Source organism: Mustela putorius, unplaced genomic scaffold (assembly GCF_011764305.1).
Source record: "Mustela putorius furo isolate JIRA1106 unplaced genomic scaffold, ASM1176430v1.1 tig00003867_pilon_pilon_pilon, whole genome shotgun sequence".
Lineage (NCBI taxonomy): Eukaryota > Metazoa > Chordata > Mammalia > Carnivora > Mustelidae > Mustela > Mustela putorius.
Window position 1 is genome coordinate 727,459 of NW_025422019.1, and position 26,491 is coordinate 753,949.

The window sequence follows — 26,491 nt, forward strand, 5'->3', positions numbered from 1 at the left end:
ATAAGCTCTTTACCAATGCATCTGGTCTGTGACGCAGCCGCCGGCATTCTGGTGCTTATGATTGACTTGTTGTTCAAAACTTGTTTTTCAAGCTTCCCCTAGTCCCTCTTCCCTCAACTCAGTAAAATGGCTTCCAGGCCTTTGAGATGGCCATTCTCATGCTAATCCATTCTTACAACTGAACTGGTAAAATGTCCATACCCATCAACCTTGGTAAGTTGAATATATACAATGTAATATCTAGACAACTACTAAAAAAAATTATAAAAAGAGATGCAAACATACTATGATACATAAAAATGGAATTTTCAAAAATATTTAAGCAACCCATAGGACTGAGGGAAAAAGAACACAGAAACAACAAACAGAAACCAAAAAGTAAAAATAAAAAGACAGACTTAAACCTTAAAAATTACTTTGAATAGACTAACATAACATAAAAAAAATTATTTTAAATATAAACAGTCAATAATATATGTTTAAAGACCAATTATAAACAGAGAAGTTCAAAGTGGATTAAAAAACACAACCAAATATATGCTGGTTGTAAGAAACTCATTTCAAATATAATGATGCAGGTAGGTTGAAATAAAGGGATGGAAATGTGGATAGTGAATTCATGTAGAACAATCTATAAGCAAGGGACAGAACACAAGCTTGAGTTTTAGCACCACATTTTGGAAAACAAATGGGGCACTGCAGAGCTTGTTGCTTTGAGGGATCAGTAGAATTCATATAAACGTAAATGTGTCAGAAGAAGGAATAAAAAGAATGGAACATGCATATTAATAGAAGACTGAGAAATCCTCAGAATCACTAGCAGAGCTGACACCAGGTATTTCTATCCTGAAAGCAGTAAGTGAATACTGGAGGGGGTGACTGCAACTTCTCATGTGAAGAGAGCAATTAAAAACTTCCAGGAACATGAAAAAGTAAAGGAAAATAATACTCCCAAGGATCACAGTAATATTTATAATCTACCCCAAAGTCATGGAAGTCTATAATTTCTCTGGTAAAGATTTAAAATAACTTTTCTTTTTTTTTTTTTTTAAAGATTTTATTTATTTATTTGATAGAGAGAAATCACAAGTAGATAGAGAGGCAGACAGAGAGAGAGAGGGGAAGCAGGCTCCCTGCTGAGCAGAGAGCCCGATGCGGGGCTCGATCCCAGGACCCTGAGATCATGACCTGAGCCGAAGGCAGCGGCTTAACCCACTGAGCCACCCAGGTGCCCCGAAAGATTTAAAATAACTTTTAAGGAAACTCCGTGAACTACTAGGACACACAGAAAGGCAAGAAAAAAGAGGTCCCTGGGTGGCTCAGTCAGTTATATGTATGACTCTAGGTTTCAGCTCATGATATGAGGGTTATGAGATCTAGCCCTGTGGCTAGGCATGGAGGGCATGCTGGGCATGCTGGGCATGGAGTCTACTTAAGATTCTCTACCTTTACCTCTGCCCTCACTCCTCCTCCCAGCTCATGTGCTTGTACTCTCTTTAAAAAAAAAAAAGACATTAAGAAAATAATACATGAATAAAATGAGAAGTTCACAGGGGCAATTTTTTTTAAAAGAATGAAATAATTATTTTTTTAAAAATACATTTTTTAAATTTATTTGTCAGAGAGAGAGAGCACAAGCAGGGAGAGCAGCAGTCAGAGGGAGAAGCAAGCTTCCTTGCTGAGTAAGAAGCCCAATGCTGGACATAATCCCAGAACTCTGGGATCATGACCTGAGCCGAAGGCAGGCGCTTAACAAACTGAGCTACCAAGGCATCCCAAAAATGAAATAATTCTCAACAAAGTGGGTATAGAGAGAATGTACCTCAACATAATAAAGGGCATGTACGACAAGCCCATAGCAAGCTTCATATTTAACAGTGAAAAGCTGAAATTTTCCTCCAAGATCAGGAACAAGACAAGGAGTCCATTCTCCTACTCTGATTCAATATAATATTGGAAGTCATTACACGAGCCATTAGGCAAGAAAAAGAAATGAAGTATCTAAACAGAAAGAGAAGAAGTAAAGCCATCAGTATTTTCAGGTGATGTCATATATATATAGAGATAGATATATCTATATAGATATATCTATATCCCCCAAGACTCACCTAAACAACTGTTGAGACTATTCACAACTTCAATAAGGTTTCAAGATATAAAATCAACACCTAGAAATCAGTTGTTTTTCTCTACACTTATAATGAAACATCTGAATAAGAAATAGAACTAACCCATTCACAATAGCATCAAAAACAATAAAATACTTAGGAATAAATTTAACCAAGGAAGTGAAATATCTGTACAATGAAAACTATAAGACATTGATGAAAGAAATTAAGGAAGACACAAATAATTGGAAAGACAGTTCCCATTCATGGATTGGAATAGTTAATATTGTTAAAGTGTCCATACTACCCAAAACCACCTATAGATTCAATACATTCCCTTTAAAAATTCCAATAGCATTCTTCACAGAAATAGAAAAAACAATTTTAAAATTTGTATTAAACCATGGAACACCCCAATAGCCCAAATGATCCTGAGAAAAAACAAAGGTAGAGGGATTTCACTTCCTGATTTCAAATTATACTACAAAGTTATAGTAATAAAAGGATGGTGCTGGCACAAAAACAGACACACAGACCAATGGAACAAATAGGATAGAAACAGCCCCCACCTACATGGTCAACTAATATTTGACAAGGCAGCCAAGAACATTCAGTGAGGAAACCACAGTCTCACCAATAACTGGACAGTCACATACATAAAAATGAAATTGGACCCCATCTTACACCACTCACAAAATTAACTTGAAATGGATTAAACATGTAAGCAAAAGGCCTGATACCATAAAACTCCTAGAAGAAAATATAAAGAAGAGGCTCCTCGACATTGGTCTCAGCAATGATTTTTTGTATATGACACCATAAGCACATGCAATAAAAGCTAAAGTCAATAAGTGAGATCATATCAAACTCAAAGGTCTTTGCACAGCAAAAGAAACAACTAAATGAGAAGACAACTTACAAAATGACAGAGAATATTTACAAACCATATATTGGATTAGAGGTAATATCCAAAATATATGAAGAAATCCTACAACTCAATAAAAAAAGAACCAAACAACCCAATTTTAAAAAATGGACAGAACAACTGAAAGAACACATTATTCAAAGAAGACATACAAGTGGCTAACAAGTACATGAAATGATGCTCACGGAAATGTAAATCAAAACAAGATATCACCTGTTAGAATGGCTATCATCAAGAGGATAAGAGATAAGTACTGGCAAGAATGTGGAGAATGTAAATTGGTACAACTACTATGGAAAACAGTATGGAGGTTCCTCAGAAAATTAAAAATAGAACTGCCATATTATTCAGCAGTCCCACTTTTGGGTATATATCCAAAGGAAATGGAAATAGGATATTGAGGAGATATATGCACTGCCATGCTTACTACAGCATTATTCATAATAGTCAAGATATGGAAACAACAGTTTTCTTTCAATGGATGAATGGATTAAGAAGATGTGGTGTATATATAATAGACAATGGAATATTATTCAGCCATGGGAAAGAAGGACATCCTGCCATTTGTGACAACATGGATGGAGCTTGAGGGCATTGTGGAAAAGTGGGATAAGTTAAAGAGAGAAGGACAAATACTGTATGATATCACTCACATGTGGAATCTAAAAAAGCTGAATTCATAGAGTCAGAGAGTAGAGTGTTGGCTACAAAGGACTGCGGAGTATTAGAATTGGGTGAGGTGGTTAAAGGTTACAAACTTTTACCTGGTAGATGAATAATCCTGGAGATCTAATGTACAGAATAATCATCATAATAATGACAATAAAAATAGCATATTATAAACTTCAAAGTTACAAAGAGACATGATCTTAAATGTTCTCATCACAAAAAAGAAATGAGAATTACGTGACCTGAGAGAGGTGTTAGCTAAAGGTGGTAATCAAATTGCAATATATAATTCCATCAAATAACACATTATATACCTTAAACTTATGTGGTGTTATGTCAAGTATATCTCATTAAAAAAAAAAAAACTCTTAATACTCCACTGTAAAAAGTAACAATTCACTTAAACAATGAGGAAGACATAAAGAGACATTTCCCTGAAAAAGATATATTTATATGCATGGCAAATTCTATAGGTTGAATATCTGTCCCCCCCAAATTCATAAATTGAAATCCTAATCCCCAGGGGAGGTGGGGCCTTTGGCAGTGATTAGTCCATGACAATAGATCCCTCTTGGATGGAATTAGTGCCCTTATAAAAGTTTTTTTCCTTTCTGCTTGTGACATTTCAGTGAGAAGAGGGCCATCGAGGAAGTGGGCTCTTACAGACTCCAAACCTGCTAGCGCTTGATCTTGGATTCCCCAACGTCCAGAACTGTGAAAAATAAAATTTCTGTTGTCTTTTAAGCTACCTAGTCTGTGGTATTTTGTTATAGCAGCCTGTATGGGCTAAGCAAATAAGCACATGAAAAATGTTCAACATCACTAGCCCTTATGGAAATGTAAATCACAATCACAGTGAGATAGTGCCACATGCTTATTAGTACCTGAGAAATGAAAAACAGCAAAATTCCAAATGTTGGCAAGGATACAGGGAACGGAATCTCCCATACATTGCTGGTGGAAATGTAAGATGGTATAGCCATTCTGGAAGAATTTGGTACTTCCTTAAAAAACTAAAAATATACTTACCATACAACTTAAAAACCACACTGATGGGCATTTATCCCAGAGGAATGAAAACTTTTATCCACCCAAAAAAACCTGTTCACAAATGTTTATAGAAGCTTTACTTGCAATAACCCCAAGTTAGACACAACCCGAATGTCCTTCAATAGGTAACTGGTTCAGGTGAAAAACAGTAAAGACACACCATGGAATTGTATTCAGCAATAAAAAGGAAGAACTATGGATACACATAACAGCTTAATAAAAATCCATGGATTTATACAGAATGAAAAAACCATTCTCAAAAGGCAACATTTTTGAAATGACAAACTCATAGAGATGGAGATTAGATTCATGGTTGCAAGTAGTCAGGGAAGTCGGGGGAGGGTGTGACTGTAAAGAAGTGTAGCATGAGGTAATGGAATAGTGTCTACCAGGCTCATAGTGGTAGTCATGTAAATCTACATCTGTGATAAAATGACACAGAGTCATATACCCATCCTACCAATGTCAGTTGCTGGCTTTGATATTGTTCTGTAGTTACATAAGGTGTTACATTTGGGGGGTACCTGGGTGCCTCAGTCTCTTAAGCATCTGCCTTTGGCTCCAGTCATAATCCCAAGATCCTAGAATCGAGTCCTGAATCAGGATTCCTGCTCACCAGGGACTCTGCTTCTCTCTCTCCCTCTGCGCCTCCCATTCATGCACATGCACGCTCTCTCTCTCTTTCTCGAGTAAATAAAAAATCTTAAAAAAAAAAAAAAGATGTTACATTGGGGAACTGGATGAAGGAAGGGCATACTGGACCTCTCTATATTGTTTTACAACTTCCTGGGTCTATAATTGTTTTAAAATAAAAAGTTTAAAAAAGAGCAAGAAGGAACAAGAAAAAGCAACTTTAATTAAATAAATATGTGCTTAAAAACTTAAAAAAATAGAATTTTAAAACAATAGTAACAATATCAAATCAAAACAAGAATTATAAGATTATAATGTTCATTGCTGTTGGAGATTGTGGAGAAATATAAAATGCTACTGGAAATACAAATTTTTTTTTAAGATATTGTTTATTTATTTGACAGAGAGAGTGCACACAAGCAAAGGGAGCAGCAAAAGGAGAGGGAAAAGCAGGCTCCCTGCTGAGCAGGAAGCCTGATGCAGGGCTTGATCCCAGGACCCTGAGATCATGACCTGAGCCAAAGGCAGATGCTTAACAAACTGAGCCACGGAGATGCCCCTGGAAATACGAAATATTATAGCCTTTTTGGAAGAGAATCTGGAATCTATTAAAATATTAAAATGTTTATGATCTTTGGGATTTTCATTCAAGACTCTCTACTAGTCTATAAGGTTATTATAAAATGGTGTTTACTAAAAGAATATTTACAGTTTCCAGGAACAGAAAAAGTGTGTAGCTATCTATGGGTGAAAAAATTTTGATACCCTCACAACATGGAATATTATGCAACCATTACTTACAAGTACCTTGGTAATATTTCCATGAATGTTGTTAAGGGGTAAATTTAAGATACAGGAAAGGGTGTTTGTATAGGTGTGTATGCATGGATATGTATATGTATTTATACATGATTATAAGTGTATGGAGAAAATATAGAAGATCATTCACTAGGCTGTAGGCATGGGCTAATGGGGGACCACAGTGAAGTGATGTTGAGGTGGGAAGAGGGACACTGGTAGCATCTATGATTAAAAACAGCAGGAGTAATATTCTGTTTGTATAAATTATAGGTGTGACATTTTTGACATTTGTGTTTCTATAAAATGAAGAATAATATAATGGTCACCAAAATATTAGGCTGATTACCATAATGTGGTAGGATTACAGAGAATTTCTTGTGTTCTCTGTATTTTTATTTATTGTTGGAATTCTTTGTAATGAGCACATATTAGTCATATAACCAGAAGAAAGCCATTTTTATTACAAAATAAAATTAGAGAACATTGAAAATATTCAATAGGAGGGCTGGAAATATGTTTGAGAAAATCTCTCCTCCCTCCAAAATAAAACGAAGATAGAGAGATGAAACACAGAAAAGGTAAGAATATTAAAGATTTTTCAAGGAATTACAACCTCTAACAGGAGCTCCAGGGGTAAAGGGTGAGAAGGAAATTATCAAATTAATTATACCTAATCAATTAATAATACCTAATTTTTTTCTGGTACTGAAGGTTAAGAGACTTCAGATTTAAACGGTACACTGAATGTTTAGCACAATGAATAAAAAGAAACATATATCCAGAATTTCGCTAAGAAATTTCATAATACCAGGAATAAAAGAAAGAACCCTAAAAGCTTCTAAAGAAAAACAAACAAAATGAACCAAGCTATGCAGGACTGCCTGGAATGACATTATCACCCTTCTCACCAGCAATTTTGGTATTATAACATAGCGTTGCAATGTCTTCACTTTTTAGAAGGAAATTCTATACAAAGCCCAGCTATCCATCAAGTATAAAAATTAATAGGGTATTTTTTTCCAGACATGCAAAAATTAAAAAAACAATTCCTCCTAAATACCTTTTCTTAGGAAGCTAGTAGGGGATGTTCTTGTACACAATAAAGGAGTAGAGGAAGGAAGACCCAGGATCCAAGAAACAGGAAACTAGAGAAGAAAGCTATGTAGAATTCCTGGGAACCACTAGTCCAAAGTATAGCAGGAGGTCAGAGGGTTCTGGCAGGCAGGTCTCTAGAAAAAAATAGAGACTTGATAGAATGCTGACATGTTTGAATATTTGGAAAATAGTTTATAAGTGATCTTACAGTCATATTTAAGGATAGATTTATAGAAAAATCACACATATGAAAAATTCAACAAATATTAACTATAGGAAAAAAAAACAAAAAAAAAATGCCATTGAAGCTTACCACTTGGATTTACACTGAAGAATACTTTCATATCCATAAGGATAGAAAACTTGTTACTGATTTAACTATATACTAGAAGGATGGTATTAGGAGGATGGAAAAGGAGACTGGATGGAATGCAAGATGCTGAATCTTCATGACTATCAAAACTGGAAGTTAATACATAGTATTTAAAAATAATAAGTCAAAATAGAAGTTTGAAATTACTATTGAAACCTAACTTGGGGGCGCCTGGGTGGCTCAGTGGATTAAGCCGCTGTCTTCGGCTCAGGTCATGATCTCAGGGTCCTGGGATCGAGCCCCACATCAGGCTCTCTGCTCAGCAGGGAGCCTGCTTCCCTCTCTCTCTCTCTGCCTGCCTCTCTGTCTACTGTGATCTCTCTCTGTCAAATAAATAAATAAAATCTTAAAAAAAAAAAACAAAAACCCTAACTTGGTTGTCTCTGGGCAGGGAGGAACGAGCAGCTGGCTGTTATTTCCAAAGGATGTCTTCTAACCTCTTCAAATCTTCTAACCTCTAACTACTGCTAGTGAGGGCGAGGACCAGCAGTTACAGCCCCTGAATACGTGTCAGAATGCAAACCTCAGGCCTCATCCAAACATTTGAATCAGGACCTGTCCCTCAATGGAGCCCAGGTGGTTTATATGTGTGTTAACACTTGAAAAAGCATTATGGAATACTATGCAGCCATCAAAACCCCCTAAATCTTGCTACTTGCAATGACTTGGATGGAACTAGAGGGTATTAAGCTAACCAAAATAAGTCAATCAGAGAAAGACAATTATCATATGATCTCTCTGATATGAGGAAGTTGAGAGGCAGGGTGGGGGGTTTTGGGGGGCAAAGGAGGGAAAATTAAACAAGATGGGACTGGGGAGGGAGACAAATCACAAGAGACTCTTAATCTCAGGAAACAAAATGAGGGTTGCTGGAGGGGAGGGGTGTGGGATTGGGTGGCTGGGTGATGGACATTGGGGAGGGTATGTGCTATGGTGAGTGCTGTGAATTGTGTAAGACTGATGATTCACAGATCTGTACCCCTGAAACAAATAGTACATATGTTAATTAAAAAAAAAGAAAAACATTATCTAAGTAACATTTGATTTTATAACTATGTGTATGCATAATTTTGATAATTTTAAAAGTAAAGAAAATAAAAAGGAGGGAGAATAAAACATTTTGAGAAGCTTATCTACAAAGATGTTCAATATAGCCTTATTTATGTTAAAAAGTGATAAGCAACCTAATTGTTCAAAACAATAGAGAACTGGCTGAGATTTCTAATGCATATATACCACTGAATACCATCCAGGTATTAATTTAATGATATAAATATTTTCTTCAAACTAAACTTTGAATTTTGATATAATTGTAGATATACACCCAGATGTAAGAAATAGTATAGAGAAATCCTGTGTACTTTGTACTCAGATTCTTAGAATGGTAACATCTTATAGAATGTTGCATATTACAGCCAGGATATTTTTTTTAAGATTTTATTTATTTATTTGACAGACAGAAATCACAACTAGGCAGAGAAACAGGGAGAGAGAGACAAGGAAGCAGGCTCCCTGCTGAGCAGAGAGCCCGATGCAGGGCTCGATCCCAGGACTCTGGGATCATGACCTGAGCCGAAGGCAGAGGCTTTAACCCACTGAGCCACCCAGGCGCTCCTACAGCCAGGATATTGATACAACCCACAGATCCTATTCAGATTTCCCAGTTTTCCTTGCAGGGGTGTGTGTGTGTGTGTGTGTGTCTCTGTGTGTGTGTGTGTGTGTGTGTGTTTATTTAGTTCTGTTAGTTCTGTGCTGTTTTATCACTTACGTAGGTTCAGGAATCTTCCAACATAGTCAAGATATGTCAACACTTTAGGATCCTTTTGTTCTTTTATTACCACATCCACAGGCCTCTCCTCAACCTCTGGCTATGGCCTATCTGTTCGTTTTTTTCTTTTTTAAATTTCTTTTCAGTGTTTCAGAATTCATTGTTTATGCACCACACCCAGTGCTCCATGCAATACGTGCCCTCCATAATATCCACCATCAGGCTCACCCAACACCCCATAGCTCTCCCCTCCAAAGCCCTCAGTTTTGTTTCTCAGAATACACAATCTCTCATGGTTTGTCTCCCCCTCCAATTGCCCCCAAATCCCTTCTCCTCTTGATCTCCCCATATCCTCTGTGTTTTCCTTATGTTCCACAAGTAAGTGAAACCATATGAAACATGATTCTTTCTTCTTGACTTATTTCACTCAGCATAGTCTCTTCTTGTCCTGTCCATGTTGATACAAAAGTTGGGTATTCATCCTTTTTGATGGAGGTATAGTACTCTATAGTATATATGGACCATATCTTCTTTATCCATTTGTCCATTGAAGGGCATCTTGGTTCTTTCCACAGTTTGGCAACTATGGCCATTGCTGCTATGAACATTGGGGTACAGGTAGCCCTTCTTTTCACTACATCTGTATCTTTGGGGAAAATACCCAGTAGTGCAGTTGCAGGGTCATAGGGCAGCTCTATTTTCAATTTCTTAAGGAATCTCCACACTGTTTTCCAAAGTGGCTGCGCCAACTTGCATTCCCACCAACAGTGTGAGAGGTTCCCCTTTCTCCACATCGTCTCCAACACATGTTGTTTCCTGTCTTGTTTATTTTGGCCATTATAACTGGTGTAAGGTGGTATCTCAATGTGGTTTTGATTTGAATCTCCCTGATGGCTAATGATGACGAACATTTTTTCATGTGTCTGTTAGCCTTTTGTATGTCTTCTTTGGAGCAGTGTCTGTTCATGTCCTCTGCCCATTTTTTTTTAACATAATATTCTGTTTTGTGTGTCTTGAGTTTGAGGAGTTCTTTATAGATCTTGGATATCTGTAGTGTCATTTGCGAATATCTCCTCCCATTCGGTAGGTTGTCTCTTTGTTTTGTTGACTGTTTCCTTTGCTGTGCAGAAGCTTTTGATTTTTTACCTCCTTTTTCATTTTTATTAGTTTCTTTTATTATTATTTTTAAAATTTTTTTATTAACATATACTGTATTATTTTCCCCAGGGGTATAGGTCTGTGAATTGTCAGACTTACATACTTCACAGCACTCACCATAGCACATACCATCCCCAATGTCAGAAACTTTTGATCTTGATTAAGTCCAAAAAGTTCATTTTCCCTTTTGTTTCCTTTGCCTTTGGAGATGTGTCTTGAAAGAAGTTGCTATGGCTGATGTCAAAGAAGTTACTGCCTATGTTCTCCTCTAGAATTTTGATAGATTCCTGCCTCATGTTGAGGTCTTTAATCCACTTCGAGTTTACCTTTGTGTATGGTGTGAAAGAATGGTCGAATTTCATTCTTCTATACACAGATGTCCAATTTTCCCAGCGCCACTTATTGAAAACACTCTTTTTTCCACTGTATATTTTTCCCCGTTTTGTCGAAGATTATTTGACCATAAAGTTGAGGGTCCATATCTGGGCTCTCTACTCTATTCCACTGGTTTATGTGTCTGTTTTTCTGCCAGTACCATGCTGTCTTGGTGATCACAACTTTGTAGTAAAGCTTTAAATCAGGCAATGTGATGGCCCCAGTTTTGGTTTTCTTTTTCAACATTTCCTTACCAATTCGGGGTCTCTTTTGGTTCCATACAAATTTTAGGATTGTTTGTCCTAGCTCTTGGAAAAATGCTGGTGAATTTTTGATCTGGATGGCATTGAAAGTATAGATGGTTATAGGCAGTATAGACATTTTAACAATGTTTATTCTTCTGATCCATGAGCATGGAATGGTCTTCCATCTTTTTGTGTCTTCTTCAATTTCTTTCATGAGTGTTTTGTAGTTCCTCGAGTACAGATCCTTTACCTCTTTGGTTAGGTTTATTCCCAGGTATCTTTTGATTCTTAATGCTATAGTAAATTGAATCAATTCTCTAATTTCCCTTTCTGTATTTTCATTGTTAGTGTATGAGAAGGCAACTGATTTCTGTACATTGATTTTGTATCCTGCCACACTACTGAATTGCTGTATGAGTTCTAGTAATTTGTGGGTGGAGTCCTTTGGGTTTTCCATATAAAGTATCATGTCATGTGCAAAGAGAGAGAGTTTGACTTTTCATTACCAATTTGAATACCTTTTATTTCTATTTGTTGTCTGATTGCTATTGCTAGGAGTTCTAATACTATGTTAAGCAATAGTGGTGAGAATGGGCATCCTTTTCGTGTTCCTGATATCAAAGGGAAGGCTGTCAGCTTTTCCTCAATGAAGATGATATTTGCTGTGGGTTTTTCATAGACAGATTTATGAAGTTGAGGAATGTTCCCTCTATCCAGTAGTTTGAATCATTTTAATCAGGAACGGATGCTATATCTTGTCAAATGCTTTTTCTGCATCAGTTTAGAGGACCATGTGGTTCTTCTCTCTTCTCTTATTGATCTGTTCTATCATATTGACTGATTTGCAAATGTTGAACCACCCCTGCATCCCAGGAATAAATCCCACCTGGTCATGGTTAATAATCTTTTTAATGTACTGTTGGGTCCTATTAGGCAGGATGTGTCAAGAATCTTAGCATCCGTTTTTTTTTGTGTCGGAACCCTGCGCCCTCTCCGAGCGATGCTGCGGAGCTGCGTCTCCCTACTGCGGACACCGGGAGTCCTCTGCGTCCCGCTAGGAGGCGCGTCCCCGCTGGCGAGGGACTCGTGGCCTCTCGTGAGTCCGGGGGCGGGGCGTCGGGAGCGGGCGGCCGCGCCAGGACAGCCTGTGTCTGCGGGGAGCGGATTCAAAGCCTGTGAAAGAAGAACCATTGTCACAGGCTCGGCTCTTTCCCAGAAGCCTTGAGGAAGGTCTGGGGTTTGAATATGCGATGTTCCATAATCAAGTTGAAAACAGGACAGTTTGCATATTGCAAGGAGGTCCTTACCTGCAAGGAATACCTGGATTCCTTCACGGAGGTGCCATTGCAACCATGATTGATTCTACTGTTGGTATGTGTGCAGTTTTAACTGGGGGAGCTGTCATGACTGCCAATCTCAACATCAATTTTAGAAGGCCTATCCCCCTTTGTTCTGTTGTTGTGATAAATAGCCAGCTTGATAAAATTGAAGGAAGGAAACTGTTTGTTTCCTGTAATGTCCAAAGTTTGGATGAAAAGACTCTATACTCTGAGGCAACGAGCTTATTTGTAAAACTGGATCCTAAAAAAACTTCGCCATAACTTCGCCATAAAAGTTTCTGGTGCATTCTGCACCAACCTGCACTGGGCTCTCCTTTCCTCCAGAAGAAGCTGGTGTCTCTGATCCTGCCCCGCTTACCCACTTTTGAGGCCCCCCCAGGGGGTGAAGCCTGCTAATACTGATCTTCCTGAACAAATCTTCGAAATACAACTCCAGGAGGTGTTCGCATCTTCTAAACTCTTTTAACACGGAAGGACTCTCTGTGACAGTATCAGCAGTTTTTTGTGTGTCCTCAGAATAAGTTTCTGGTTCTCCTAAATTTGAATGGGCTCCTTAAGGTTGCATAAGCATAGTATCTTCCCCATTACAGACTGAAGAAAATTATATTGAAACTCTTAACACAAACTAGAAAATGCCAGAAAACCGAAGGAAGGTGTGTGTGTGTGTGTGTGTGTGTGTGTGAGAGAGAGAGAGAGAGAGAGATATAAATTACAAAGCTAGCTTTATTATATCCAAACAAAATCTCTTTGGCCACAGTAGGAAGCACAACTAGTTCCTATAGGAATGAATGATACCTCAACTCTGAATCCTGGGGATTAAATGGCTGTACCAAAAAAAAAAAAAAAAAAGAATCTTAGCATCCATATTCATCAGGGATATTGGTCTGAAATTCTCCTTTTTGGTGGGGTCTTTGCCTGGTTTGGGGACCAGGGTAATGCTGGCTTCATAGAAAGAGTCTGGAAGTTTTCTTCTGTTCCTATTTTTTGAAATAGCTTCAGGAGAATAAGTACTACCTCTTCTTTGAATGTTTGGTAGAATTCCCCCAGGAATCCATCAGGTCCTGGGGTCTTGTTTTTTGGGAGGTTTTTGATCACTGCTTCAATCTTGTTACTGGATATTGGTCTATTTGGGTTGTCAATTTCTTCCTGACTCAGTTTTGGAAGTTTATAGGTTTCTAGGAATGCATCCATTTCGTCTAGGTTGCTTAATTTCTTGGAATATAACTGTTGATAATAATATCTGATGATTGTTTCTATTTCTTTGCTGTTAGTCGTGATCTATCCCTTTTCATTCATAATTTTATTAATTTGGGTCCTCTCTCCTTCCTTTTGGATTAGTTTGGTCAGTGATATATCAATCTTGTTGATTCTTTCAAAAAAAAAAAAAAACAACTTCTAGTTTCGTTGATGTGTTCTACTCTATCTCTAGTTTCTATCTATCTCATTGATCTCTGCTCTAATCTTGATTCTTTCCCTTCTTGTGTGTGGAGTTGGCTTAATTTGTTGTTGATTTTCCAATTCTTTAAGCGGGTAAAGAGAGCTATTGTATTCTGGATTTTCCTTTTTTTTTTTTTTTTTTTTGAGGGAGGCTTGGATGGCTATGTATTTCCCAATTAAGACTGCCTTTGCTGTATCCCATAGGTTTTGGACTGAAGTGTCTTCATTCTCATTGGTTTCCATGAATTGTTGAAGTTCTTCTTTGATTTCCTGGTTGATCCAAACATTCTTAAGCAAGGTAGTCTTTAGCTTCCAGGTGTTTGAATTCTTTTCAATCTCTTTATTGTGGTTGAGTTCTAGTTTTAAAGCATTGTGGCCTGAGAATATACAGGGAATAATCTCAATCTTTTGTTACTGGTTGAGTCCTGATTTGTGACCCAGTATGTGGTCTATTCTGGAGAAAGTTCCATGTGTGCTTGAGAAGAATGAGTATTCTGTTGTTTTATGGTGGAATGTTCTGTATATATTTATGCAGTTCATCTGGTCCAATGTGTCATTCAATGCTCTTATTTCTTCATTGATTTTCTACTTGGATGATCTACTACTGAGAGTGGCATGTTAAGATTCCCTACTATTAATGTACTCATATCATTATGACTCTTTTTTGATTAACAGTTCTCTTACCTAGTTGGCTCCTCCCTTTTGGGGGGCATAAATATTTACAATTGTTAGATCTTCTTGGTGGATGGGCCCTTTAAGAACGATGTAGTGTCCTTTATCTCTGGCTACAGTCTTTAGTTTAAAATCTAATTTATCTGATATGAAAATAGCTACTCTTTTCTTTCTTTTGAGGCCCACTGGCATGAAAGATGCTTCTCTCCACTTTCAGTCTGGATGTAGCCTTAGGTTCAAAATGGGTCTGTTGTAGACAACACATGGACGGGTCTTGTCGTTTTATCCAATTTGCAACCCTGTGCCATTTTACGGGAGCATTTAGGCTATTCACATTGAGATTGATTATTGAGAGATACATTTTTATTGACATCGTGTTGCCTGTGAAGTCCTTGTTTCTATAGAATTGTCTCCATAAATTTCTGTTTTATGACACTCTTGGGTTCTTTCTTCTTTTATAGAAGCCCCCTTAATATTTCTTGTGCCAACTTGGTGGTCACATACTCTTAAACCTTCCTGGTCTTGGAAGCTCTTTATCTCTCCATCCATTTGAAAGTCAGTCTTGCTGGATAAAGTATTCTTGGCTGCATGTTCTTCTCATTTAGTGCCCTGGATATGTCTTGCCAGCCCTTTCTGGCTTTCCAGGTTTCTGTGGACAGGTCTGGTGTTATTCTCATAGGCCTTCCTCTGTACATAAGGAATCTCTTCCTCTTAGCTGCTCTCAAGAGCTCCTATCTAATATTATGATTCATCAGCTTCACAATCAGTTGTATGGAGATCTTTCTAGATTCTATGATCTTGGGGGGAGGCCTTTCTGCCTCTAGGACACAAATGCTGGTTACATTTGCCAGACTGCGAAAATTTTCATGAAGAATTTATTCAACTATATCTTCTAATGTTCTTTCTTTCTCCTCCCCCTCAGGGATTCTAATAATTGTGACATTGCAATGTTTCATGGCATCATTTATTTCCCTAATTCTGTTTTCATGGTTTCTAAGCTGTTTGTTCCAGGCCTCCTCCAGATCTTTTTTCTCTATCAGTTTGTCCTCTGGATCACTAATTCTATCTTCTGCTTCAGTTAACCTAGCTGTTAAAGAATTTATATTAGATTGAAACTCATTGAGAGCATTTTCAACTTCTTCCCTGGTGGCTTCCCGTTCTGCCCTAATCGATTCCATGTTGTCGTTAATGGTTTTCTCCAAACTAGCCATTGTCTCCGTAACTGTTACCCTGTATTCCCTTTCTGACATACTGTTTATGTCCATATCCATCAGCTCTGCTGGAGAGGGCACAGTCTCTGAATTTTTCCTCTGTTGGGCATTCTTACTCCTACTCATTTTGGTGAGAGATGGCAGAGGGGATGTGTAGCGAATGTATCAACTGTGATCCAGGCAAGGCGTACCCTGAAACGTTTCTCACCACTAGTGTCTTCTGCCCTGGCAGAGATCCAGAAGTGTATAATCCTACATCTCAAGCTGATTTCATGGGTTTTAAGGGCGCTGTGGTATATAATCAGCTCACTTTAGGGGACCAGTTGTAACACCCTCTCCTACCTCTCTGCCGTCTTGCCCGAGCCAATCTGTTCTTCATCTCCATATTTTTTTTTCTTTCATTTTAGGAATGTTATATAAATGGATTCCTACAGTACATTACATTTTTCTACTGGCTTTTCTTTTCATTCAGAATAATTCCCTTGAAATCCATCAAAGTTGTTGCATACATCAATGGTTCAATTTTTTAGGAATGTAGCACAGTTTGTTAATCATTCCCCTGTAGAAGGACATCTAGGTTGTTTTAGTTTGGGGTAATTATGAATAAAGCTGCTATGAACATTTATTTGTAGGTTCATGTGTAAACTAAGTTTCAATTCCCTGAGATAAATGTGCACGAGGGTAATTGCTGGGTCATATGGTAAGCCCAGGTTAGGTTTAATTAGAAATCACCAGACTTTTTTTTTTTCCAGAGTGGCTATACTATTTTACATTCCCATCAGAAAGGTTAGAAAATGTTCACAATGTATTCCCTCCTACCCAGCTCATTTAAAATCTCTCAGTAGAAACCATACTAAAGCTTGGATCCTTGCTTTCAAAGTCAGAGAAGACCATGGGGAAGGTCAGGAAAACTCTCCAGAATTCATTCAGAAAGTTGATATTCTACCTAGCAGAGGCCCAAGAGATTACCTTGTCTGACCCTTACAAATAAGGAAACAGAGCCCCAGTGAGGTCTTACAGCAAGGATCATGGTTAGGAAGTAACAGAGTGGGAATCAAGAATGCACAGTTGTTCAAAACTTATAGCTTTTCTCCATTTCTCTCATCCATCCACAGTTCTTTCTCATCTTGCTCCCTCTTGATCTTGGTCTTCTTCCTTAAACCCCCTTAGCCAGGAGTGCAAGCCCATGTGTGCACAAATTAGTTTATAGATAAGATGCAAAACTTGCTTGCCTGGAATCATAGATTCTTTGCCCCGAAACTTGAATTAAAAAGGGAAGAAATGTCTACATGTAAGTGGCACTTTTCATACCCAAATGTTGCCTCCTTTTGTTTTCCGTTATACAAACATGCTGTGCTGTCCCATGTATGAGGTAACATTGTGGGGAGCTCGATTATATGGCAGTCTCTCAGCAAGGAGAGTCTTCCATGTCACTGAAATGTTGGACTGGCCCTGAGAGTCCTCATTTTCTGGCTTCTCATCACCCAAAGCTTGGCTCAACTCCTTGGACTCCAAACCTGCAAGCTAAGGGAGCCTGACTCTCATAGCGCCCAAATCTCTATCCTATTAGCTTTTCCAATTTTTTAATTACATTTTTGTTTTTTATAGTCTCTTCAATATCTGAAATAATCTTATTTGCTCAATTATTTATTTACTCCCACCATGCCTCCTTTGAGGACAGAGATCTTTATATATTCTTCCACATTGTATTCATAGCACTTAGAATATTGCCTGATGAATGGCTGGCACTCAAAAAGTGTTCATATTGAAGGAGAACCAGGTGGGAGGATCTGACCAGCTGGACAGCAACACTTCCTATATAGCTACACTGATGAGACACTGAACTGGCACAAAGACAGAAAAACCAACCAACAGAACACAAAAGCCAGTTTTAGCCATCTCAGAAATCTAAATGTAAGAAAAAAATAAGACTAGGAAATCTTTGTTAAAAGTTATTTAGGGGAGGGCACCTGGCTGGCTCAGTTGGTTAAGCGACTGCCTTTGGCTCAGGTCATGATCCCGAAGTACCACAATAGAGTCCCGCATTGGGCTCCCTGATCAGCAAGGAGTCTGCTTCTCCCTCTGACCTTCTCCCCTCTCATGCTCTTTCTCTGTCTCTCTGTAAAATAAATAAATAAATAAAAATCTTTAATTAAAAAGTTTTTTAGGGGATTCTATCAATCCCCTAAATTTGGGGTCGAGAAAATGTGGATATACATGAAAACATCAAAATTAAGAACTTCTGTTCATCAAAAGATATCATTATAGAAGGAAAAAGACAAGCCATGGAGTGGGAAATGATATTTGTGTCATATTTAATCAATAATGGGATTGTATCTAGAATATATACCATTAGTAAGAAAAAGGCAACCTCACAGACAAATAGTGCAAGAGATTAGGTCAGACAGGTCCCCAGAGAGGATATCCAAATTGCCATATAAGTATAGATATAGAGGAAATGCCAATTAAAACCACAAGGAGACAACCTCTACCCGTACCTAGGAGAATGGCTAATATTAACAAGACTGGTAATACCAAACAAATGTTAATAATAATATGGAGCAAAAGAAATCTCAAGGAAGGAGTATAAATTGGCAAATCACTTTGGGAAAATATTTGACAGTATCTAGTAAAGCTGAAGATCTGCATCCCCCAATGAGCCAGCCATCTCACTCCTCTGAATGCACTGGGGAGAAATGCATGTGCAGGCACAGTAGGCACCTGGGCACAAATGATCCTAGCAGCCCTGTTCACAACAGATGCAACTGGAGAAAGTCCCAAAGTCTAGCAATAGCTCACTAATAAGCACAGTGTAATATGCTGATTCAAAGTAATTCTCTATAACGAAAAAATGAAAGAACGTTAGATACACAGGATAAGAATGAGTCTTAACAAAATTAGAGCAAAAGAAGGCAGACAATAGAATGAATAGGTTTAAAGGAAATCAAATAAGTTTTTATTTAAGTAAAGCTCAAAAACAGGCAAAAATAAACTATGTGGTTTGGTGGTGCAAAGTTAAGTAGTAAAGTTATAATGAAAGGCAAGGGAGTGAGTACCATAAAGGTTGGTAGTGGTTAGTGTCAGAGAGAAGAGAGGGCACTACAGGAAGGGATGGGGTGGTATAGTGTTTCTTGTGGTGCTTACTTGGTTTTTGTTTTACAAGAATATATTATCTACACATTTGTGCATTATGCTTTTCTGTATGACCTCTGAATTTCTTAACTTAAAGGAGTTTTAAAGAAACAAAGTGCAGGATGCAAATTCATAGAAAATTAAAGACTATAGAGGGCATTATTGCAAACATCATAAATATATAAAACATACTTACAGAAAAGAAGCTGGAAGAAAACTTAAAATATTAAGAATGGTTGTCTTAGCAAAGCATGAGATACTGTGGACTCTGAGAAATAAATGGGTGAGCCTGGTAGTGGGTATTAAGGAGGGGATGTACCGCATGTAGCACTGGGTATGGTGCATAAACAATGAATCCTGGAACACTGAAAAAATAAAATAAAAAAAGATAAAAAATAAAAACATTACGGTTGAACTTTGCCATAAAAAAAACCCATGGTTGTCTTAGGGTACTGGAATAAAAGAACCCTTGTTCTTTAAATGCACTGTGGAAGGAATAAATGGGAATGGTGACTGAATTCCTTGCTAATTACTCCTACAATCATTGCCTGCTCTCTGAGGAGCAGCCACAAAAGGGAGCCTTCATATCTCCAAATTAAGGTTCTTGTTCCATGATTGCTCAGGAGCTTCAGCTAGAGCAAACTTGAAAGCATTCCTCCCCTTTCCATTCCTGTGTTCAGGTATCTGCTGCTCCCTTGTCTACCTACATTTATTTATTTCCTTTCTTTCCTTCTTTTTTTCTTCCTTCCTTTCTTTCAAATTTTATTTATTTATTTGAGAGAGAGAGACAGAGAGAGCATAAGCAGGGGGAGGGGCAGAAGGAGAAGCAGACACCCCGCTGAGCAAGTGGTACTCCATCCCAGGACCCTGAGATCATGACCTGAGCCAAAGGCAGCCGCATAACCAACTGAGCCACCCAGAAAAGCCCCTTCCTACATGTTCTTACGTGCAAGCCCACTAGGCCTTCCCTTTCCTCCAGTACGATGTGAAAGACAAAAAGGTACAGGAACTAACATTTATCTAACACCCACTTCATGCCTAGTCATTTCCCGGGCACTTTGCTATCACATCCCTGCTTGTTAAGACCCACACAGTCTGCCCAGGTGTTATATAAGGGAAAGAGCAGATGTAGTGGACCTGAGGCAAACACCTGGAAGGTGCCCAGAAAAGAGACAGGCATGAAGTGGGTGACCCATGTTAGCTACTATTTCTTTTTGTCTTTCACATCTTATGGGAGGAGAGGGACAGCCTAATATGTGTGCACATCAGAACATGTAGAAAGACAAGAGAGCAGCAAATACATGAACACAGGAAAAATGCATGTGTTCTGAGACAGGAGACCCACAGGAGTACCTGGATGGCTGACGTAGGCAGGAGGGAGAGCACAGACCCAGCCCAGCATTACTGGTTCCAGACAGATGGGTCGCTCAGGGGAGGGGCTCACCAGGAACCAGCAGGCAGTGTGTAGCTGGGTGTGCACTGCCTGGCTCTGTCTGGAGACTAACGTTGAACTTGAGGTCCTTTTGTACCAGCACAGTGCTGGGCACAAGGGAGACATAATACCATTTTTCTAAAGGAGTGGAGGGGCAGGGGCACACAGATGCAGGGGTGGATAAGGCATAGGGAGGTTTTCTTTCACAGCCCCAAGGGTATTCTTTCTGGAATTTCAAAAAACCTACCTCCTCCTGAGAGCAGTGACTCATGAGAAAACCCAAGCCTTGTTACCCTTTCTTGTGCCCGACCCAACACATGTTACCCTGTTTCGGGTCTTAGCTTTGGGGAGAGGCCATTTTATTTTATTAGGAAATTCAGAAGACCCAATAACTATCTCTTTATACTGAAATAAGCTAAATGGTATTAGACCTAAATTTTAAAAAATAAACACATTAAGAATATTAGAAGACAACAAAAGAGAATTTCTTTTTTAAAAAATTTCACAGTGGGGAATGATGAAGGCTGATAGGAAAAAGTCTGCAACACACACCTGATAGAAGAATAGACAATTGATAGAAAAGGGAATTTAAATGGCTGGATTTATACAAGGAAAATAAAGCCTAGAAGCACAAAATTATAGTGAAATGTCACTTCCTACTCATTAGTTTGGCAAATTCTCAGAAGTTGGTCACACACTATGTTGATGAAGGCACTCTGGGAGTGTTAAATGGTACAGTCTCCATGCGAGGCAGATTGGCCTTCCTGCTTCACCTTTCCCCTCTCTTAGGAAAATCTCCTATGTGGTTCCCTCCTCTTGCATTTAGAGGTAAATAAACAAGTTGGTGCTAGTCACAGGTAACTCACCTCACTTCGAGGAAGGTTCCTGAGTGAGGGTGCTATGCTCAGACCATGGTGATGCCAGCTTCTTTTCCCACTCTCTTCCTTCTGGTCATCCTGGCTTCGTGTCTGCAGAGAAAGTAGGAGGCTTGCCGGGGCCTTGGGGTTCTTGGGCCTTTCAGAAGCCTCTGGACTGTTATTCACATCAATGTAGCTTCCAAGAGAAACCATGGAGATGGCACTGCTCCTGCCAGTGTAGTGGAAATCTTCCCAATGAACACCAGGCCTAGGGCTCCGGGGCTTGGGACTCATGGGTTTGCAAGGCATGCCTTGCCTTCCATATGCCAGGCAACAGGCAGAACTGGAAGGAAGAGTGCAGCTGATCCCAGCCTGCTGGGCATGAGGGCTGGTGGGTGACATCAACCAGGACTTTTCAGGAAAGATACCTGAACTTAGGTACCTACTACTTTCCTGGGGGCTGGTGCATTTGATGGTTGGCTCACTTTTTCTCCTGTTATCTGGAGAAACCAAATTGCTGGGTGACACTGGTGTGGGAGAATGTGGAGGGGACCAGGGATCTCCAAAAACACAGTTTTCCTTGTCTTCTACCTGCTCCTCACAGTGACTGTTGTTCCTTGGTGGAGAAGGTCTGAGGGGATTCAAGATTTTCTGTCTTGGAACCAGACTTACTAAGGTGGGCCTTTTGGGGCCTTCTGCATCTTTGCTTTTCAGAAACGCACGCCAGGAACTCTGCCGTGGTCTGCTCTTCTCCTTCTGGCCCTTGAAAGAACCTGGAGAGCATTCATCAGTGTTCTCTTTTTCTAAAACTTTTGACTCAAAAAAATTTGCAAAGGTCTTATGAGCTAAGGCCAACCTTGTCCTGAGCCTTTTCTCTGGAGTTTTGAGTTTCTTAGCATCACAGCTTTCAGAGGATAGGGTTCTGCTTCTGAGGTCCCCTGGTGTCTCCACATTGTCCACTTCTCTCAGACCTGCAGCTCTGCCCCCTGCGCCCTGGGGGATGACCTTCCTAGAGGTTCTCATGCCCACTTGGTGTATAGGAGGCTCATCCTCACCAACGGCATTCTGCCAACAGGCCGCAGATCCTGCACCATCCCCACGCAGTTCCTCCAGGCCTGAAGGACCCACGGTCCAGGCAGATATGCTGGCTGTGGCAGGCCTGGCAGGCTGAAGATGCCGGGGTCCCTGAGCGCTGGCATCCCCTCCTGGGGTCTTGGCAACCAAGGACCTGCTTTTCCTGACGGAGGTCACCTTGGGAAACGTCAGGCGCTTCCCGGGTTCCTGCGAAGCCTTGCAGGAATGATGGGGTGGGCCGGGCTGTGGAATAGCTTGAGTGCTGGCAGAGGCAGGGATGCCAGAGTCCTTTTCCACCCCATCCACTTCCCCACCCCCAGTTCTGGCCTCGGGGCTCTGTGCTCTTTGACTGCCCATGGGGTGAAGGATCCAGGCTTTGGGTATGTCTTTAGGACCAGGGCCCAGCAACCTAGCAGCATGCTTTCTGTCTGCCCTAGGCAGGTTTTTTTCTGCAACATCCCCTGTGCTCCTCTTGCCCTGGGCGGGCTCCTGGGAACAAGTCTTTTTGCCCAGGGGCCTCTTTTGGGAGGCAGTTGGGGGGAGCAGAACTACCTCAAATTCTGCGGCTTTGGCCCCCTGACAAAGAGTTCCATCATCACCTCCCAGTCCACTGGCATCAGGCAGCTCATACTCACAGCCACAAGTTTGTGGTTTCCTAGCCCTGGGAGATTCACAGGGGGTTGCTCCAGCACTGCAGGGAGATGGTGGTCTTTGCTCCAGAAATCCAGACTGTGTTTCTGGAAGAGGACCTGCTTTCCTCCCGGTGGCCTGCAGACCTTTCTGCTCAACAGCTATAATGATGAGTGTGCACCTGCCCCTAGAGGTGTGTACTTTGGGCTCTAGCTTCAGGCCCTCATTAGAGTCCTGGGTACCACCCTCCAGTCCCTGGTCACACTCATCCCCGCCACTGCAATGAGACACAGTGGCTGTTGTGGTTTCCAAAAATTCCTTCAAGGCATTTTCAGTGAAGTTGGGGTCTAGAACCATCACGTCTTCCACTTCCTTTGAAGTATCTGTTGCACTTGTTTTCAGGGTAGTCTCTGGAGTGACTAAATAATCACTCCCTTCACACCAACGCATCCAGTGTCTGTTCCTCACCTGTGACCCACTATTGCTAGAATGATGTGGAAACTTGGCCCTAACAGGTGGCTTTCTTTTTGCACTGAGAATGTACTTTGATCTGTAATTACTGGTTTGGTTTCCTGCCTCAACAGAAATGTCCTGAAGGTAGTTTTGCCTGTCACTCACATCAGCATTGTTTGGTGAAGGGCCAGTGCTTTGGGGTTCCTCTTGTAGGCTTTCTGGGCTGTGTTCTGACTTGTACTGTGTGGGCACTGGCACTTCCTCTGTGTTAAGGCTCACAGACTCAGCAGTAAGGCATAAAGAAACTGGGCAGGATCTAGAATCCTGTCCCAACTGGTTTTCCAGCCAGAGAAATTCAGAGGGTGTGTTCTGAAAGGCCCTTTTCCAACTAGGAGCCCTGAGTTTATCCTGGACCTGCAAGTAAGGGGCTCTTCTTTGGAAAACAGAAGGCAAAGGAGACATCTGGGTGGGAACAGGGTGAAGAGGGTTTTGTGCTCTTGGATCTTGTTCTGCTCCCATCCCTTCCTTCAAATGAGTCCCAAATTTCACAAAATTCTGTTCTGGAGGATTCTCAGGATATCTTAAGGGAAACACTGCTATGGAATGGGCCCTTGTCAGTGTTCTCATGTGCTGACAGCAGTGCTCTGGGGATGTCCTGTCCTTGTCATTAATATTTTCTGGGGCACTATGGTGAAGCTTGCCATATGCAAGGTAAGAGGTCCCCAAAGGAATGTGGCAAGGGACATCAGAGCAAGGCTTGGCGCAGAGAAAGTCCATGTTGTCTTTGGGGCCTAGAATACTTCCCTTCTTTGTCCTGGCTCCCAAAGGGGTGGTGGTGTACAGTGGACCTCTGTAAGGCAGCCCTGAACCCCTGGCCCTGTTATGGATATGTGGCCAGCTCTGGCCCAGTTCACAGCACCAGAGAAGGAAGGGCCAGACTACTGGGATGCCCAGACAACTCTCAGACCTGGATTTCTGAAGAGAAAAAACAGAGAATCCCCTGAGGTCTTGTGCAGTCACCACTTTTGCGGGCTGGAGACTGTAGCTGCCTGTGGTATCCTGTGAGCAGCACTTTGTGTGATGAGGAGACCCTGCCAGCAAAGACTCTAGCTGTAGGCTGGCCATGCCATTGTCCTGGAGGTGTTCTGTCTTTTCTTCTCCAGCAACTTCAGCAAAGGCTTGAAACCCACTTTTGTAAGACTCTTCCTTGGGGTCAAGGGACAACTCTAGGTTCTCCCTTGGGTCAAGCCTAGGGACACCAGTTGAATGCTGCTTGTGAGGAGTTGTGGTTGCTGGAATGTCAGGGCATCCCCAGTGTCCTTCTCTGTCCACAGAGGTACCACTTAGAGAAAGGCAGAGTCCCCTTGTGAGGTCACCAGGCAGGGACTCTGTGTCAGAAGCACTTTCAAAGGGGTCGGTTTTTGTGTCTGAATAACTTTTGCTATGGTGGAACAGTGTCTCAAAATCATTGTGGTCTGTTTTCTGGCTCCGTCCCCATTCCTTTGGTTCTGCAGGAGAAGTGGGGAGCTGCTTGTCTTCAATCTTGTCTTTACCTGGCAGGTGTGAACCTGGCTCTGGAGTCTAGAAGGGCAAGGAGAGAGGAGTCAGAGACAAGGCCTCAGGATATTTGCACACAGCCTTTGTCAGAAGGAGGAAGGTTCAGAAACATCTCATTAGTTCCCCATGTGCACCTAGGAAAAGAGAGGTAAAAATGAAGAGCTACCTTTTATTGACACAGGAAATAAGGAATGAAGCCAAACCCAAACAGTAAGGAGAAAATATAGCACATAGTTAAAGGCGACCCTATTAAAAAATCAGAATAGGACAAATGAGCATGTACAGCTGAAGTAAGTATAAATGTGTTGTGTGAATCATGATGAAAAGCATACCTCTGCCTAATGTTTTCAGCAGGAAAGAACACATTAATATATGTTTGTTTTGTGTTGCTTGTTGTTATGTAACCAACTGGATTAAAGTCAGCACTCTTACACTTAGAAGTGTTTTCTGAGTTATGTTTCCTGGAGTCAAAAAAATACAAGAGTTACTGAATTTCAAATGCTTTTTGCGATACTATTTCAAACACATTTTGTGATATTATAAATGCGTAAGACAGTTTTGAGAATAGGAAGAAAAATAGAGAACTGTGCAAGTATTTGTAAATTTTCCTTTTGTCATTATGCATTTTTAAAAATTATTTTAGAGAGAGAGAACAGAGGGAGGCGCAAAGGGAGGGGGGCAGTCCCAGGCAGACTCCCCGCTGAGCACAGAGAACAACCTGGGGCTCTATCCCATCACCCTGAAATCATGACCGGAACTGAAATCAAGAGTTGGATGCTCAATTGACTGAACCACCCAGGCACCCCTGTCATTACATATTTCTTAATCAACATGTAGAGATATAAATTTATATACATCTGTTTAAAGTGGATGGATCTATGCATTTTGACAAATGTGGACACCCATGTAACTACTATCATGATAAAAATCTAGAGTATTTTTATTTCCTAAAAAAAAAAAAAAAGCCCCTTCCCCCTCTCAGTCATTCTGTACCTCCCCAATGACCTACTCTCTGTCACACAGTCTAGGTCTGCCTTTTCTGGAATTTCAAGATCTGACTTGTTTCTTTCAGGATAATATTTTATTTTACAGTTTCATCCACGTATCATGGTTGTAGCAAGTATTAGACAATACTTGAATGTGGTGATAATGCCACACCCAACTTTTTTTTTCTTTTTTAAAGATTTTATTTATTTATTTGAGAGAAAGAGAGGCACAAGCAGAGGAAGAGGGAGAAGCAGGCTCCCTCTGAGTGGGGAGCATGATGAGGGTCTCAATCCCAGAACCCTGGGATCATGACCTGAACCAAAGGAGCCACTTAACTGGCTGATCCATCCAGGCACCACTGCCCCCAACCTTCAATCATCAACTCCCGAAAGACTCCTTAGATCAGGAGTGGAGCAAGCACTTGGCCAAGTTGTAGCCAGGTTTTGTACAGAAGCTATTTACTCAACCAGCCCTTCCTAAGCACGGTTTCCTAAGCACGGTTTCTCAGG

The 26,491-nt window shown here is 40.4% G+C and overlaps 2 protein-coding genes across 6 annotated transcripts in view; one reads left to right on the forward strand and one right to left on the reverse strand.

Annotated features, from left to right (window-relative positions):
- Nucleotides 1-26,491, reverse strand: part of ARHGEF4 (Rho guanine nucleotide exchange factor 4) — a 251,231-nt gene that overhangs the window by 132,498 nt on the left and 92,242 nt on the right. For all 5 annotated transcript variants that reach the window (XR_006602418.1, XM_045066525.1, XM_045066523.1 and 2 more), the window contains exon 2: nt 21,291-25,019. Coding sequence is in view for 4 of the 5 variants with exons in the window: in XM_045066525.1 (XP_044922460.1) it covers nt 21,291-25,019 (3,729 nt within the window). In the remaining variant the exon portion in view is untranslated. The remainder of the gene's footprint in view (nt 1-21,290; nt 25,020-26,491) is intronic.
- On the forward strand, nt 192-13,159 carry LOC123387934 (acyl-coenzyme A thioesterase THEM4-like). The gene is made up of 2 exons (XM_045066562.1): nt 192-213; nt 12,302-13,159. Exons 1-2 carry the CDS (start codon nt 192-194, stop codon nt 12,799-12,801), a joined length of 522 nt encoding a protein of 173 aa, XP_044922497.1. The 3' UTR covers nt 12,802-13,159.

Bases quoted from the DNA above. Each gene is read 5' to 3' on its own strand.
- LOC123387934 (XM_045066562.1), top strand. From the start codon at position 192: ATGTCCATACCCATCAACCTTG. The intron at 214-12,301 runs GTAAGTTGAATA...GCCTCTCGTGAG, and splicing joins GTCCATACCCATCAACCTTG to TCCGGGGGCGGGGCGTCGGG.